The sequence below is a fragment of the Xyrauchen texanus genome, chromosome 49 (genome assembly GCF_025860055.1).
Source record: "Xyrauchen texanus isolate HMW12.3.18 chromosome 49, RBS_HiC_50CHRs, whole genome shotgun sequence".
NCBI lineage: Eukaryota > Metazoa > Chordata > Actinopteri > Cypriniformes > Catostomidae > Xyrauchen > Xyrauchen texanus.
In genome coordinates, this window is record NC_068324.1 from 3,646,290 (window position 1) to 3,663,329 (window position 17,040).

Genomic DNA, 17,040 nt, shown 5'->3' on the forward strand with positions numbered 1-17,040 from the left:
TATCTTCTATTATTCAGACATCAGCACAAAATTGTTCCTGTGAAAAACTTTTATTTCTCAGATGACAGTCAGTGCAATCGGATACTACTAAATGAACGCCCTGGATTTGACACCTAGGCTCATGAACCGCGGGCATGCTACTCCATGTATCACATGAGAACGCAGTAATGGCAAAGAGAAGTCATCATAAATTATTTCCACAGACATTGCTGTCACAGAAGCTTCATAGCGTACATTGGACCTCATTTATGAAACACGAGGAAAGGAAATTCTGTGTAAAAATTGGTCTGCAGGATCTTTTAACAATTTTATCGTCTTTTACGTTTATCAATTGAAAATGAATGTTAAAAGATCGTCTGTTTGTTCATAGTGACAGCAGTCCAGTATTTGTTGGAATATTTTTACATTAAAATGAAATATTTTGTATATTTCTTTAGGTTCAGATACTCAAGTATGGGGCGTAGAAGCCCTTGTGACTGTGGAATGATGCTGAATGTGGGTTCAGGGGTGTCCCAAGAGAAAATTTCATCCTATGAAAGCCGAGCGTCATGCTCGCAAGGTGGATTGTAGGATTGGCAGCGGTGCGGAGCAAGCTCTCTCCTAGCGCTGTGATTTCGTCCGCCCCAGTGGAAACGCAGCCTGAGAAAGCCGAACTGCTTGTGTTTTAGCGACACGCGTTCAATATCGAAAATTCCTCAAAAGCTTATCGTGGATTTTCTTTATCGTGATATATATCAATACTGTTTTATTGCCCAGCCCTACCTCCTAGTGGTCACTATAATGTGGTTCCCCCTCGGTGGGGTGTGTGGTGAGTTGTGCGTGGATCGCGGAGAGTAGCATGAGCCTCCACATGCTTTGAGTCTCAACGGTGTCATGCACAACGAGCCACATGCTAAGATGTGCAGATTGACGGTCTCAGAAGCGGAGGCAACTGAGACTTGTCCTCCGCCACCCAGATTGAGGTGAGTAACTGCGCCACCGCGAGGCTTACATGGGGTAACCTCCTCGTGGTCGCTATAATGTGGTTCGTTCTCAGCGGACTGCGTGGTGAGTTGTGCATGGATGCCGCGGAGAATAGCTTGAAGCCTCCAAACTCGATACGTCTCCGCGGTAACGCCCTCAACAAGTCACATGATGAGATATGCAGACTGATGTCTCAGATTGAGGTGATTGAGGCAACTGCCACCTAGATTGAGGTGAGTCACTACGCCACCACGAGGACTTAGAGTGCATTGGGAATTGGGCATGGCAAATTGGGGAGAAAAAAAAAGAATGATATAATGAACAATTTACACTGAAATTAGTTTATCTTATGTTTCAAGAATGCAAAGATTTATGCAAGAATTATTTAAACAAGAACACATTTACTCCGAAATTTGTTCAGCTCATTTTTCATGAACATGGCAATTTACATGAGGATGATTTTAGGATCGATTTATAAAAGTTCTTTCTGCTTGTGTTTCATGAATGAGGCCCTTTGATGTCAGCTCGCAAAACGTAAACATACAAAGTTAAAAGTAAAGCATAATGGCAGGAAGCATCTTAGTGCATTATAGCCTTTCATATTTGTGTCATAAAACATGCTGTATTTTATCTGGTTTATTTACACTTTTGTTTTGTTCATTTGTTCGCAAACCGTTAGCGAAGAACAAGTTCAGGCTAGCAGCAATTGGGCAGACTCGGCAGGAACTTCCGAAAGAACTTTCTGAACTCTGTGTTGAAGACAGTGTAGATAATAGGGTTGAGAGCGCTGTTGACATAGCCCAACCAGGTCACTATGCTGATGACGTAGCTGGGGATCTCACACTCCTCGCAGAGCGCCCTCATTGTGTGTACAACGAAGAATGGCGTCCAGCAGAACAGGAAGGCACCTGGAGACATACAAATGAGAATGTGAAAGGTGAGACAAAATGAAAAGCACATTTTTTAAACAAATTTTTTAAGTCATAGTCTAGCAGTTAACACGTGCTTCGACACCCTGAGCTGTGATGCTCATCCAAGCGATTCGAGTCAAATGCAGTTCTCAAATTTCCTTTCCTCTCTATACTGTCTCTAATTGTTACGATGAAGCAGCGAGGCAGGCAAGGAGAGAGGATCTAAATGCAGGCTTCTTTATTAGGTAAACAAACACAAAGGAAAAACCCTCGATGGGGAAACAAACATAAACTAGAAGACTCGGGCAGAGGAAACATTCCAGGCTTGACAACATACAACGATAGACAAGAACTGGACAAAGAACCAGGGTATAAATACATAAACATAGGACAAAGGGGCCAATGAACAAACAGAACTCAAACAAGATAACAAGGTGATTAACAGAAGCAAAATGGCAAATTAACGAGGGCAGGTGCAAACAATGAACGGTGAACACGAAAGCTAACAAAGAGACTATGGAGTTACACAAGGGACAAAAGTGAAAACTAAGGAATGCAAAAGTGACAAAAATGGCAAACAAAAGGGCAACAGTGAAACAAGACAAGGTAATACATAACACTAATAATTGGGTGAAAACTTAAAGGAATATTCTGGGTTCAATACAAGTCAATCAACAGCATTTGTGGCTAAATGTTGTTTACCACTAAAATTTATTTAGACTTTTCTTTAAAAAAACACAAAAATCTGGGTTCAAGTGAGGCACTCACAATGGAAGTGAATGGGACAAATCCGGAAACTTTAAAATACTCACTGTTTCAAAAGTATAGCCACAAGACATAAACAATATGTGTGTTAACAGGATTTTAGTGTGATAAAATCACTCATTAACCCTTTATGTTGAAAGTTATAACCAATTTTACAACTTCATTGCCATGACGATGTAACGCTGTAAACCCTGATAAAATTGACAAACAACGATAAAAACAATCCACAAGTTTTAACAGTAGAATTAATGTAAGTGCTTTTATACAATTATAACCTTCACATTTCTGCCTTTAAACCCCCCCAAAAATTTACCCCTATCACTTCCATTGTAAGTCTTACTCTAACCCAGATTTTTGGGACGAGTGATATCTAGAGACCAAACTATCATAGAGACTTGGGGGTGATCTTATTCATATTTTGTCTTTATTTTGAACAGTTTATCTACTGCTATATTATATAACAAATGTTCTTTTCTCAAATGTTTTGCTTCTAAATAAATGCCACCTGGTTTGATATTTTGTCATATAATGCAAAGACATTCAGACATTTTTAAATGTGATAAAACGTGTCCAAATATTTTTGAGGCCACAATATATGTTAAAATTCAAGGTTGGATCAAATCTTTCTTTTAATGGCTTTGTTGGAGTCAGTGAATCACTTCAGAGTTTCATTAAAATACATTTCACAGCTCGGCAAGCATGATTTCTGAGCAATTCTCAGATCGGAGAACCATTGCAGATGATGTGAAGTGCTTTGATTGACTTCTGCTTTGATTTGGGGGACAGGGACCGGAGGGGGGTGGGGGTCTAAATCAGTAGAGCCGGTCAAAACGAACACAATGGCTCATAATTACGTACCAGGACAGCAGGTCTACATAAAATCGTTAAAAGTGAAAAGCAACCGATGGGAGGGACCATATACCATTCTATTAATAGAATGTTATTCACATTTTGCCTGAAGCATTACAGGCCAAGAGTGAGGGAGCCTGAGGAAAGAACTCCTCCTTTTAGATGGGGAGGGGCCTCCCAAGGGTGAAGACCATCACACAATTTAGTATTTAGTACCTATCCAATGCTGCGGAACGATAGCGTTGATAAGATACAGTTACTACATATCTTTGATATGTCTGCTGTGTTTTAAGTATCTGATTAATTAAATACAGTGGCTGAATGACAATATCAATGTGATTGGGTCGGAGGGCGTTGCCGGGTCGTGATTCTACACACCCAGTCCCTTATCAGGCTAATCAAGCCTCTGAGAGGGATTAAGGCAGACCATAAAAGCTTACATACACCTTAGCCAAATACATTATTTGTATTTGTATTCACTACTCCTGACATTCCTGGTGGATGTCTTGAGATGTTGCTTCAATATATCCACTTAATTGTCCTTTCTCATGATGCCATCTATTTTGTGAAGTGCACCAGTCCCTTCTGCAGCAAAGCACCCCCACAACAAGATGCTGCCACACGCATGCTTCACGCATGGGATGGTGTTCTTCAGCTTGCAAGCCTCACCCTTTTTCCTCCAAACATAATGATGGTCATTATGGCCAAACGGTTCAATTTTGGTTTCATCAGACTAGAGGACATTTCTCCAAAAAGTAAGATCTTTGTCCCCCATATGCACTTGTAAACTGTAGTCTGGCTTTTCTATGGTGGTTTTGGAGCAGTGGCTTCTTCCTTGCTGAGCAGCCTTTCAGGTTATGTCAACATAGGGCTCGCTTTACTGTGGATATAGATACTTGTCTACCTGTTTCCACCAGCATCTTCACAAGGTCCTTTGCTGTTGTTCTGGGATTCATTTGCACATTTTGCATCAAACTACATTCATCTCTAGGAGACAGAATGTGTCTACTTCCTGAGCTGTATGATGTCTGCGTGGTCTCATGGTGTTTATACTTGCATACTATTGTGTGTGCAGATGAATGTGAAACCTTCAGGCGTTTGGAAATTGCTCCCAAGGATTGAAGATAGGCCTTAAAATACATCCACAAGTGCACCTCCAATTGACTTCAATTAGCCTAACAGAAGCTAATTGCCTAAAGGCTTGGCATCATTTTCTGGAATTTTCCAAGCTGCTTAAAGTCACAGTTAACTTAGTGTACGTAAACTTCTGACCCAATGGAAATGTGATATAGTCAATTAAAAGTGAAACAATCGGTCTGTAAACAATTGTTGGAACAATTACTCGTGTCATGCACAAAGTAGATTTGAGTTTTAAAGACGACTTGCCAAATCTATAGTTTGCTAATATGAAATCTGTGGAGTGGTTAAACATTTTTTTTAATTACTTCAACTTAAGTGTATGTAAACTTGTGACTTTAAGTGTATGCATTGCCACCTTGATCGCCCATAAATTGACATGCTGTGCCATATCAAAGGTTCTCTCTACTTATGGCAGTTCTACACCTTTGATTCCCTCGAATATGAAGAGATATTGATGATAATATTAATTATCAAGAGGGGGGAAAATGTGGTTATATGCTATTTTTCCTGTATCTTTTTTCACTGCTGTACTTCTCCACCAGTGTCATAGCGAAGGAGGGGTACACATGGTATGTGTGGGATTCACTAGCAGACACTAGATAACCAGAAGCAAACCGCCAAGGCCTCAAGGCTCTTGGCTGAAGACACACACACACACACACACACACACACACCACACATAGTCATAGAAAAGCTTGAGTCTCAATCTCTTTCTCTCCACTTTTGCGTTGACTCTGTCTGTGAAGCTCAATTTAGCTCTTTACTTTTAACTCACAATGCAACACCTGTAAGGCTGAACTTGCTTTCTACATCCGTTGACCATTGGGCTACAATTTATCCCATTAAATTTAATAGAAGTGGCCCGTCACTGCTACATGGTTTCTGGACAAGCCCACCTCCATGTCTCTACAATGATGTTTCTATGCGGTTGCTAGGGTGCTTTGGATGGTAGATATGACATGGCTAGGTAGATTTCAGGGGTATGCCTTAAGGCTGCTTGCTAGCCCAGGTCAAATTAGCTCACCCCATGTCTGTATAACATTTAGATCCGGCAATATAATCACTATTTTCAGTTTTGAACGTTAAGGCTACAGGATATGTTGGCCTGTTTTTAGGCTGCTGGGCGAACATTGTACATCCGATCACTCTTAGCCCAACGTTCCTTTTTAAGCTGGTTGATTTGACACCTCATTCATGGGTGTCCAACAAAAGGTGCAGGATGATTTACATGACAAAATTTTGGCATAAGAAAAGAACTGTTTAGGAATTTTGGCGTAATAGTAATAGTGGCGCCAAGTAAAAGCAAGCACCACTAATTACAACTAACTTACCTACTACAACAGGAAGTACCCTCATGGCTTTCCTCTCCCTTCCATTTATCTTTGCCCTCTTCCTGTGCCGGTTCTGGTTCTGATCTTTATTGTTGCTCCCACCAGGGTAGGCAAGCATGGACACTCCTCCATCCTTACAGTTCACTTGATATGGGCCATCATCTGGATACTGATCCTGATCCAGTTCTTCCAGGGAAATGTCCTCGAGGTCTTTCACGATTACAGGGGGCAGAGGTGGCGGCAAGCCAGCCAAAGGTTGCAGCGATACGGCAGCCTCCTGGAGCTTCATGCAGGCCTGCATGCTACTCCTCAGCTTGGCTTTCCGTGCCTTCTCCCAGTTTCTCAGTCCCCGGAACATTCCACAGTACAGCAACAGCATGATGGGGCATGGCACGAAAAATGAACAGATGGAGGAGTAGATCACGTAGTTGTTGTCCTCCAATTTGCATTCGCTGTGGTCCCGGTTAGGGATGTTGTTGATTCCGAATATCACAGGGGAGGCTACAGCTAAGGCCAGGATCCATGTGGCAGAAAGCAGGACAATCTGTCGCTGGTCCACATGTTTGCGGTTGTAATTAAGAGGGATAGACACCGCGATGAACCTGCAGCGAACGGGACATCAAGAGAGTTCAGGCAACAGAAACACTTACTAAAAACGTTTTAATTCCCATTTAAAAACCCTCTTGCTCTGGTGCTCACCTTCCTTTTTTAGCATTTAATTGGCCATATAAGCTAGCTAAGCCACTGGTTGAATCTCTAATTCACTAATTGAGTTAACCCAATTATCTGTTGACCTGATATTCCCCTGGACTCTCAACTGCTAATCAGATAATATTCCCTTATATCTAACCCTTGTGTCTTTTATAATATGGATCAAATGAACAGATCATTTTGCATTGTCATATTATTTGCATGCTAGAGTTCACCTTTCATCTACTTTTGTGTTCCTCGGAAGAGTGAAAGTCATATGGGTTTGGATCGACATCCATCGACATATGGGTGAGTAAATTATGACAAAAATTTACGTTTTTGGACAAATTTCCCCCAACAAAGTATTTGAGCATAATGCAAGTGTTTGTTGTTCTAACAGTAGTTTATACTCATTTAAATAATAAAACAAATAAGTACTGTATTACGGTGTTGAAAATCACCATTAAAAATAATGGGAATTACAAAAAACTGCAGACAAAACATCACAATGCATTACAGTAATAAGAACTGTTGGGGAAATTTTGCTTAAATGACATGAAAATGACTCAATGCAAAATAATAAAATAATAAAAAATAGTTTTGTTTTTTTCCCTTCTGATTTTGGGGGTAAACATGACCTGGAAAGGTGTGTGAGAGATTCAGCCTTATAATTGTATTGACTCGAACTTTTCACAATTAGGCTGATGGAAAATAAACATTATTTACATTTACACTAGACTGGAACGACAGGTAACGCGGGGTATAATTTACACATTAGTGGCACAATAAGCCATGTACTATTATGATTGGACCAAGTGGGGGGCCGTTCAGACCGAACGTGTTCTTGCGCAGCGCAAAGAATGAAATAGAACGCAGGTGTCTGGAGACACATCTTTTAAAATGCTGAACAAACAGCAAAACGTGGTGCAATGGTCAAAGACGTCCATCTAGCACAATTAAGATACAGCACAGAGATGCAACAACACATTCGGTCTGAACGGTCACTAAGATTGTAAATAAGACCAAGCTCAGCATTTTACTCCGAGGCAACACCAATGCATGTGTCTATCAACTCTGGCCGCATGTATCTGTGCACACAGATCAAACAGCCTCCAGTGTGTATCTACTCCACACATTGCTTCTTCATGCTGATAGTGTGGACAGTCCTGCCAAGTGGTGCATGTGTAGCCGTTCCTTGCATAATAAGTTTCATGCTGCTGTACCTCCAGAGAGTGCCATCCTGAGCATATATCTCATTAAGCTCTCAAAACACTTTCAGCTGAGTCTCACAGAATGGCGGGTGGGGAGTTAATGACCCTGCCATTGACTCAAATCATCAGGCCAAGGATGGTGCAACAGCGAAGGAGTGTCCAAATAAGGAATCGGGAGTAATTCCGAGATAATGTTGGTAACTTAATAATGGCATTTAATTATTCTGCACACATACAGTTGGATATATCATATTATCTATCTATCTTAACTCTCTTTTAATCATAGCAGGAGGGCCCTTCATTATACATGCTATTTTATCATTTACCAATTAAAAATGCCACCTGTGGTGAACCCTCACATTTGCCAGTAAAAAACAAAACCCTTGCTGTGAACAGTTACATCAGTGTAAAATCAAGTGCACGTGTGAATTGGATACTCTCTTCCCTGTCCCAAGTGAGTTCAAGCATCAAATGTAAGGTCCATTTGATACTTCTAGCACCTGCAGCATGTGTGCTTTGGATGGAGAGTCCATTGAGAAAATAAAGTGATTTCTGTGTCGCTACCAGTGTGGAGGAAGCTACTTTTAAAACTGTAGCTTCCCAAGTTACAACTTACTCATAGCTAAAAGTAGTTACCCTACAGTAAAGACACAGTACTCATTTAAAGTAGTAGTAAGATCCACTTCGACTAAAAAACAGAGCTAACCACAGTAAAGCTATTTTTTAATTTTTAAATATATAATATTCAGGCTTTTTATAGTATAATCAGAATTTCTGACGAGTTAGTTTGCATGACATTACAGAACAAAATGAAGGTGACAACATTAAATCATATGAATGCATGCTAAAGATATACTAATAAAACTAAAGTTGAAAACACCCTATTTATTGATTTATGGCAAAGTCCCTTTCAAGTGAATCATTTATGTGAATTAGTTCATATACATGAACCGTCAGAACGAACTGACTTACTAAAACAAATTGAATATAAGTGAATAGTAATTAAGTGGTTTATTTACATTGATTTACGTTGCGCTTAAATTAATTGGATTTCCCAGAGATCTGTGTGTGTGTAATACAATGTGAAAAAAGTGACGAAAACACAGCTTGTTACTGGAAAAGCTAGAGTACTGTAAAAATAGCTGAACTTCTATCACGCTACTGAAGAATGTAGTTAATTTAGTAATGCCGGTACTTTCAGTTACAGCAGTTACGCCCCACGGTTGCGGCATTGAGATCAGACCCATTATAAAATAGTTATTGGAAGTGGATCTTTGAGAACTATTACAAACATAAAGTCTAATTTACATGAGGACTGCATTTACGTTCAAATGGCCAGGATTCAGTCATATCAACTGAAATATTACACAAGACTGTGTCGATAAATAGGTTTACAGGGCATCATACAGAGCAAAAATAGGCCATGCATGCAGCATAACCGACCAATTCAATATTTAGACATGTTGGACTGAATTAATATCTCATGATATTAAAACCTTAATGTAAAGCTTAACACTTAATTGCTTGACAGTAATTAATTACAGTACTGTGCAAAGTTATAGGCACTTAACATTTTTCTTAAGATGGTTATTTATAGCTTTAGCTTTAGTGTGTCAATAGGAAAAATACATTTTAGACTCCCAAACATTTATTTGGCAAATAGAAAAGATTACAATCGAAGAACCGGGATTTTTGTAACAGATGTCATGACCCCCACAAAACCCCCCACTGAACATCGTGTCAGTCTGAGATTACATAAAGAAACAGAAGCAATTGAGACAGCCGAAATAGACAGAAGAACTGTGGAGAATTCTCCAAGAAGCTTGAACATCCTATCTGCCATTGGTGCCGTTTTGAAGGCAAAGGTGGTCACACCAAATATAGATTTAGCTTTTTTATGTTTACTGAACTTTGTATGATGTTAATTGATCAATTAAAACTATTTATGGTAGAGCTGAATGGAAAAAATAGTTTCAGATTCATACTCAAACAATTCTGAGTTCAGTTTAACGGCTGAGCAGTGGCGTGTGCCAAGACAGATGTGGAAACAAAGATGCGAGTTAAGTGCATACACTGAAGTCAAGTGCACAAACACGACTGTTTGCAGACCAGCTGAATCAAACACCCGAATGAAACTACGATCCCGTAATTCTTTCACAAACCCACGCACATAGCAACGGTAGAGTTTATTCGTGATAAGAAGCCAACAAACAACATGAAAGATGAGCTTGCACCCATTATTACACTGATTTGCACACAACGGGGGAAAACACAGAAGAAAGTAATGACGAGGCAGCGGTTCTTGAGATGTTGGTGATGTTTTCATTTAATTATTTTTGTTTTATCCAATGCCTTTCTCTACTCTTGTGCGATCTACATTTCATTGGCCTTTGCTTTATTGCCGGTCACTCGCTTGTCAGGACGGAGCACACACCTGATGATAAAGGTTTTATCTTCTACTCGCAGAGCAAACAGATAGAACATTGCATACGGGACGCTTGATACATTTCTGAAGCAACAACTGTGCTATTTAAAGAGCTTTACTATCACCTGTGCAGGTGAGGAGAGGAGAAGCTGACGGCTGCACTCTCATAGAAGCAGATATACCTCTCATCCTGGACCAGCAACTTCCATTTGTGCATCTTGTGGATGTTCCATGTTTTGTTCACAGCTCATACTGATTGTAAAAGGCCAGTATATGTAATGTGACTCGTTCTGATTTTTAAAACAGCTGTTAAATAAAAAGCTGAAAGGGAAAAAATTTTGAGTAAAAAATACATTTTGAAGAAACTGAAAAAGCTTCTTTTGAAAGACAAGATGCATCGTGATATAACTGAACCGTTACGCTTTGAATCATAATCGAATAAAATCAAGAGGCCAGTGAAGATTCACACCTCTAATTTATGTCATTATTTTTTGAAGACATCCTCACTATGCAGGGCTGGACTGGTAATCTGGCATACCGGGCATTTTTCTGGTGGGCCGACGCACTATCAGGGGCAGACTGGCCATCGGGAGAATCGTGTGGGCCGGTGGGTCATCCATGAAAGTGCAGAATGGGCCACGATAAGGTAAAATGAGCTGCCGCGTTATGCAGAACGGACCACAAAACAGCGTTGCGATATGCACTTTTGTGCCAGTTGCCATGTAAAATCCCAGGCCAATTTCTCTTCCCAGTCCAGTCCTGTCACTATGCAACATTTTTCCCAAAAGTGCCCAAGACCTTTGCACAGTACTGTAGTTTTGTAGACAAATATACATTCTTCACAAAAATGTTTTTTTTTAATATAAAAACAAAACACATGGGAACTGAATGAAACAAGTCTCAGTCAGCAAGCATCTGGTCAGACCCACCTGTCGATGCTGATAGCACAGAGGTTAAATATCGAGGCAGTGCAAAGCATCACATCCATGGTCATCAGTCCATCACATACGGTCATATTCAAGGACCAAACCCCATCCTGGAACTGAAACAGAGAGAACTATCACAGCGAATATCACTTTTGTTATATAATTAGCTAATATATCAAATGTATTGTTTTATAATAAATGACTATTAAGTCAATAGTTTTATATTTTATTATAAGATTCATAATGCATCATGGGATTGTAGCTCATTGTTATTAGAATATTAAAAGGAATATATTAGGTTTAATACAAGTTAAGATCAATCGATAACATTTGTGACAATGTTGATTACCTCATAAAATGATTTTGAAACATCCCTAATTTTCTTAAAAATATAATAAATCAAGGTAACAGTGTGTCCCCTTACAATGGAAGTGAATGGGGCCAATTTTTTGAGGGTTTAAAGGCAGAAATCTCAAGCTTATAATTTCCATAAAAACACTTACATTAATTCATCTGTTATACTCACGTATTATTTCAACTATTTAAAGTTGTTAAATCATCGTTTTTAGGTTTTAAGATTAAGGCTACAGCGTTACATCATCATGGCAGCAAAGTTATAAAACTGTGGCTATACTTTTGAAGCAATGAGTCTTTTATCGTGTATTTATTGGGAGTGATGGTGACGTAGTGGGCTAAAGCACATATCTGTTAATCAGAAGGTTGCTGGTTCGATCCCCACAGCCACCACCATTGTGTCCTTGAGCAAGGCACTTAACTCCAGGTTGCTCCGGGGGGATTGTCCCTGTAATAAGTGCACTGTAAGTCACTTTGGATAAAAGAGTGCTGCCAAATGCATAAATGTAAATGTACATTTATTGGCTCCATTCACCTCCATTGTAAGTGCCTCACTGCAACCCAGTTATTTGCTTTTTTTAATGAAAAGGAGGGACGAGTCGAAATACATTTTTGTGGAAATCAACATTATGCCACAAATGCTGTCGATTGAGCTAAACTTGCATTGAGCGTGAACTATTCCTTTACGTACACAGTCTTGTACCTTTGTCTTTTGTCTGATTTTTCAAATACGTTTTGCTTTCATTTAAAATTTGTAATGTTGAGATTATCTTGGGGGGTGGCTGATTTGGCTCATGCCTTGTTACTCTTTGATAAAGATTTCTCTGAAATCCCTATGGAGAAAATGAATGGAAAAATACTTCTGAAATCAAAGCTGTGTGGTCACTATAGCGCTCAATTCCCATCCCTCTCTGTCATCTTTAACCACCCTTGAACTGCCTGTTTTCAGTGGCACCACAGTCCTACTGGGTATGAAACCTTCATTTCCCCATTAGTTTGCCATGTCGTTGTCAAAACAACCAACACACACACACGCACACACACACACACACACACACACACACACACACCACACCACATGTGCTCTCAACCTGATAGGTTATTTACTAGCTGATACACATATCGCACTCTAAAAAAATAGCTGAGAGGAGGATTTAATGGCATTTTAATTACTGGCCTGGAGAAGAGGGCAGATACTTAATTGCTTTTTGGTAATAGCTTCTCCTCCGTGCCAATGACCCACATTCGCCAAACAAGTGCAAACCATGAGACTATGGTAAAGGGGGCTCATGTAAAAATGTAATTAAGTCATGGCTGACTCACAGGAGGTTATTTCCTCCATGTCTTCATCTGAAGTGACAGCCGGTGACCTCGTCCCAGCTGTCAGGGCCCTAAGAAAACAGTCTGAGGGACACTGTAGCCTCCATGCTGGTACAGAATGTTCAATCAGTAGTTATTTTGGAGGCCCTTTTGCCCTCTCTAGTGGAAGCCGCTCGGACCTGGTGCCCATGTCCCGGGGTGATATAAACAATGTGTATTGTGTGGTATGTGTTTATGATGTCCGGTTCTGGCACAGACAGACCATCTCAGCAGGACGGAGTTGAGGCCATTGCACATACCAGATTTGAATTCATGTCTGCAGAGTGTTTCACACAAGAGTAACAATTGACCATTGATGCTAAATTGGTTTTGTAATATTATGGACATTGGGGAAGCATTGTCAAAGGTGAACAGATGGATTAAGTGCTTAATTACAATCAAGCAAATGATAAAATTACAACGGCAACCATTGTTTGTGAAAATACACCATTAGTAATGCACAATTTATTTTTGCGCTGTGACCTTCGTGGCTCTGAGATCGAGGTCGGTGGCAGACCACAGTTCCTGCAGCACGTCGGGGTCGGGACTACCCAGGTGCAGTTCTTTGAGTGCCTTGGCTTGGAGGACCTGCAGGAGAGCCATGGCATGCAGGGTGGAGGCGGACTGACCAGTGGCGCTGTAGGCTTTCGAGGTCAGTGACGACTTCCTCCTACAGGCCTTGGAGGGGAGTACCGGGCGATCCCACCAGGCGTTCTCAGAGCACAGGTGGATCGCAACTGCTCTGTCCACCTGGGGGACCACTGTGTACCCGTGGGCCACCCCACCGTCAAGGGTAGTGAGAGCAGACGGGTGAGGAGGTTGGTTCCGGGCAGTGAAAGGTGCCCTCCACGACCTAATCAGCTCGTCGTGCACTTCCGGGAAGAAAGGTACCGGGGGGGCGGGAGTGGTGCCCTGACCCGAGGTATCAATCGTCAAGTCGTGAAGGCTGTGGGGAGGACGGAGGGTTCCAGTCCAAGCCCATGCTCACGGCGGCCCGGGAAATTATGTTGGCCATCTGCGTGTCGGCCATCTGCACCTCAGACTGGGCGGGCTGACCTGAAGGTGGCAGCCCAGTCGAGACTTCTGCATCAGACGTCTGAACGCTCTCCGATGCAGCGGCGACATCATCATCCAACTCAGGGGGCTCAAGGGAGAATGCGGGCTGGCCGTGAGGCGAGCCGCACTAACCTCGAGCCCAGATGGAAGCAAGTGAACGCGTCGAGCCGCTGCCATCCGCAGATGCGCCTCCATCAGCCGAGCCGGGTCGCCATCTCCAATCGCCGTGGGAAGAAGGCCAGCACGGGGGCTCCTGAAGTGGCGTTCAATTTAAGAAATGAAAGCTGCGACCTCAACGTAGCCATGGTCATATTCTCGCATTGAGTACATGACCCATTCACAAATGCTGCCTCAATGTGATTGCTGCCCAGGCACACGAGGCAGCTTCTATGACCGTCAGTTTTGGAGAGAAATCGACCGCATCCAGGAACTACACAGGGGTGGAAGGGCATCTTTAAAAAGACGCGTCCAGAAAAAGTCGTTCAACACCTGATGTGTATTGCTCTTTTGCGAGTGAAAATAAACTCTTTTAGTGGGGAAGAGTGAGTGACAGAAGGGGAAACACACACACAAATACACAAACGCACACACACAAACAACAAACAAGCACACAAACACACGCACACAAACACACATGCACACAAACACACTCAAACAAACACACGCACAAACGCAAATGCACACACACAAATACACATACAATCACACGCAAAAACTCAAATGCACACACACATAAACAAACACGCACAAACACACGCAGACACACACACAAACAAGCACATCTACACACAAAAACACACACACACACAAACGCAAACAAATACACAACACACAAGCACACAACCAAACACAAACAAATACACAAACAAAAAAAAACACACACACAAGCACACAACCAAACACACACACACACACACACAAATACACAACCAAACACACACAAACACAAGCACATAACCAAACACACACAAATACACAAACACAAACACACACACACAAGCACACAACCAAACACAAATACACAAGCACACAACCAAACACACACAACCAAACACACACACACACACAAATACACAACCAAACACACACACACACAAATACACAAACACACAAGCACACAACCAAATACACACACACACACCCAAACACACACACACACGAGCACACAACCAAACACACACAAGCACACAACCAAACACACACACAAGCACACAACCAAACACACACACAAACACAAATACACAAGCACACAACCAAACACACACACACACAACCAAACACACACACACACGAGCACACAAATACACAACCAAACACACACACACACACAAATACACAAACACACAAGCACACAACCAAACACACACACACACACACAACCAAACACACACACACACAAATACACAACCAAACACACACACACACACAAATACACAAACACACAAGCACACAACCAAATACACAAACACACACACAAGCACACAACCAAACACACAAACAAACTCACACACAGTTAGTAAGTGATTTTAGTACACTAAAGTCATGTTAACATATTGTTTATGTCTGGCCCCGTTGACTTCTACTGTGCTTCACTGTAACACACACTTTTGCCTTTTTTTAAGAAAACGTGTCGAAAATTACATTTGTGGTAATCAACATTATGCCACAAACACTGTCGATTGAGCTTAACTTGCATTGAACCCGAAATGTTCCTTTAATTTCAAGGATGAGACCTAACTGCTTTAAGATGGGCAAATCTGCTGAACTAGTACAAGCTGGTTAAGCTGGTTAATATCGCCGGTAGACCAACGTGCCTTGTGTCCCAAACAGAACTTAATATTTTAACTACACGTTTAGGCACACGTTATTATAACACAATGCATTATTATTATCATACAAAATATTGTGTTCATATTAATGTCATTCACTCACCTCTGCGTACACAAACAGTGGCAGGACCAGAACAGCCAAGAGCAAATCTGCAACAGCCAAACTGACTATGAAGTAGTTGGTTGTAGTTTTCAGCGCTTTCTCAGTGTAAACGCTCATACACACCAGCACGTTCCCACATATGATGAAAATAATCAATAAAATCCCGAATATGAGCGCTGGGAAGTTGTAGTTCGTGGTGTGGTTGGAGACGGTGAGGTTGGCTGGCATGTCTGCCACTATAATAACCTGTCATCTGGGAATCATTTGATAAAACACACCGATAAAACACGTTTCTTCCTGACACGATTTCTCGTCTTCGCGCGGAATAGGAACTCTTTCGCGCCTTCGACAGTTTGCGTCCCTTTATTTGAAGTTCTTTAGGTAAAAACACACGGGCAACTGCAATCATCGCTTTTCGCACGTTATTTCCATTTACACTAAAGTTTTCAGTCAGGATATCTTCATCTTAAGAGCTCGAGCGCTTCTGTTTCCATCCACCTGCGCGAGCCGTCTTAAAGCGGCTTAAAACTGCGCGCGCTATTTTTATCCGCGGCAATTCATTATATTACCGCCAAGTTATTGAAAACGCGTATCATCATAACAACATCACTTGTTAAAGTGGGTGAATTTGGCTATCAATAGAGCCAATTGTGTGTATGATTTCTTTAGCCGGCATCTCTTTAGTTTAACTGTTAGATTTCACGGGAGAGGTAAATTCGTCTGGCGCGTGACGGTGGGGTGACATTTCACACGAGTGGATGAAGGATGCAGATCTTGACGATCTCAGCACTGTTTTCCCGTCTATTTCTTTTAAAAACTTGAGTAAAATAACTTTAAAATGGACAAGTAATTTTTTGACTCGTTTCCATACTGAGCAGATGTGAATGTGTTGGCAAATAGCAACACATGGGGCATATATTCCATTGGGATGGGGGAAAGTGAACCCCACCTAATAATCAAAACAAGCAAGTACAATCACCCCAATCTTTATACAATGATCAATGGAAACATGTTAATTCTTCACACTGTAACCCCCCAATGTTCAAGCCAAATCTATGCCCCTTTTTATCAACTTTTCTTGTTGTCAACATCAAATTTCAGTGTAAATGTATATGCATAATAGAATAA

At 41.2% G+C, this 17,040-nt stretch overlaps 1 protein-coding gene across 1 annotated transcript; it reads right to left on the minus strand.

Moving 5' to 3' along the window:
* Window positions 1-211: 211 nt before the first annotated feature.
* On the minus strand, window positions 212-16,462 carry LOC127640636 (D(4) dopamine receptor-like). The gene is made up of 4 exons (XM_052123317.1): window positions 15,913-16,462; window positions 11,215-11,342; window positions 5,960-6,561; window positions 212-1,871 (listed from the first exon to the last, which is right to left on the minus strand). Exons 1-4 carry the CDS (start codon window positions 16,138-16,140, stop codon window positions 1,660-1,662), a joined length of 1,170 nt encoding a protein of 389 aa, XP_051979277.1. The 5' UTR covers window positions 16,141-16,462; the 3' UTR covers window positions 212-1,659.
* Window positions 16,463-17,040: the final 578 nt, after the last annotated feature.

What these genes read in the sequence shown, in the direction of transcription:
- LOC127640636 (XM_052123317.1), bottom strand. Translation starts at nt 16,140, where the DNA reads ATGCCAGCCAACCTCACCGTCTCCAACCACACCACGAACTACAACTTC. An exon ending in CACTGTTTGTGTACGCAGAG is followed by an intron (nt 11,343 to 15,912) that starts GTGAGTGAATGA and finishes TCGCTGTGATAG; the next exon opens with TTCTCTCTGTTTCAGTTCCA. An exon ending in TGTGCTATCAGCATCGACAG is followed by an intron (nt 6,562 to 11,214) that starts GTGGGTCTGACC and finishes CGTTCGCTGCAG; the next exon opens with GTTCATCGCGGTGTCTATCC.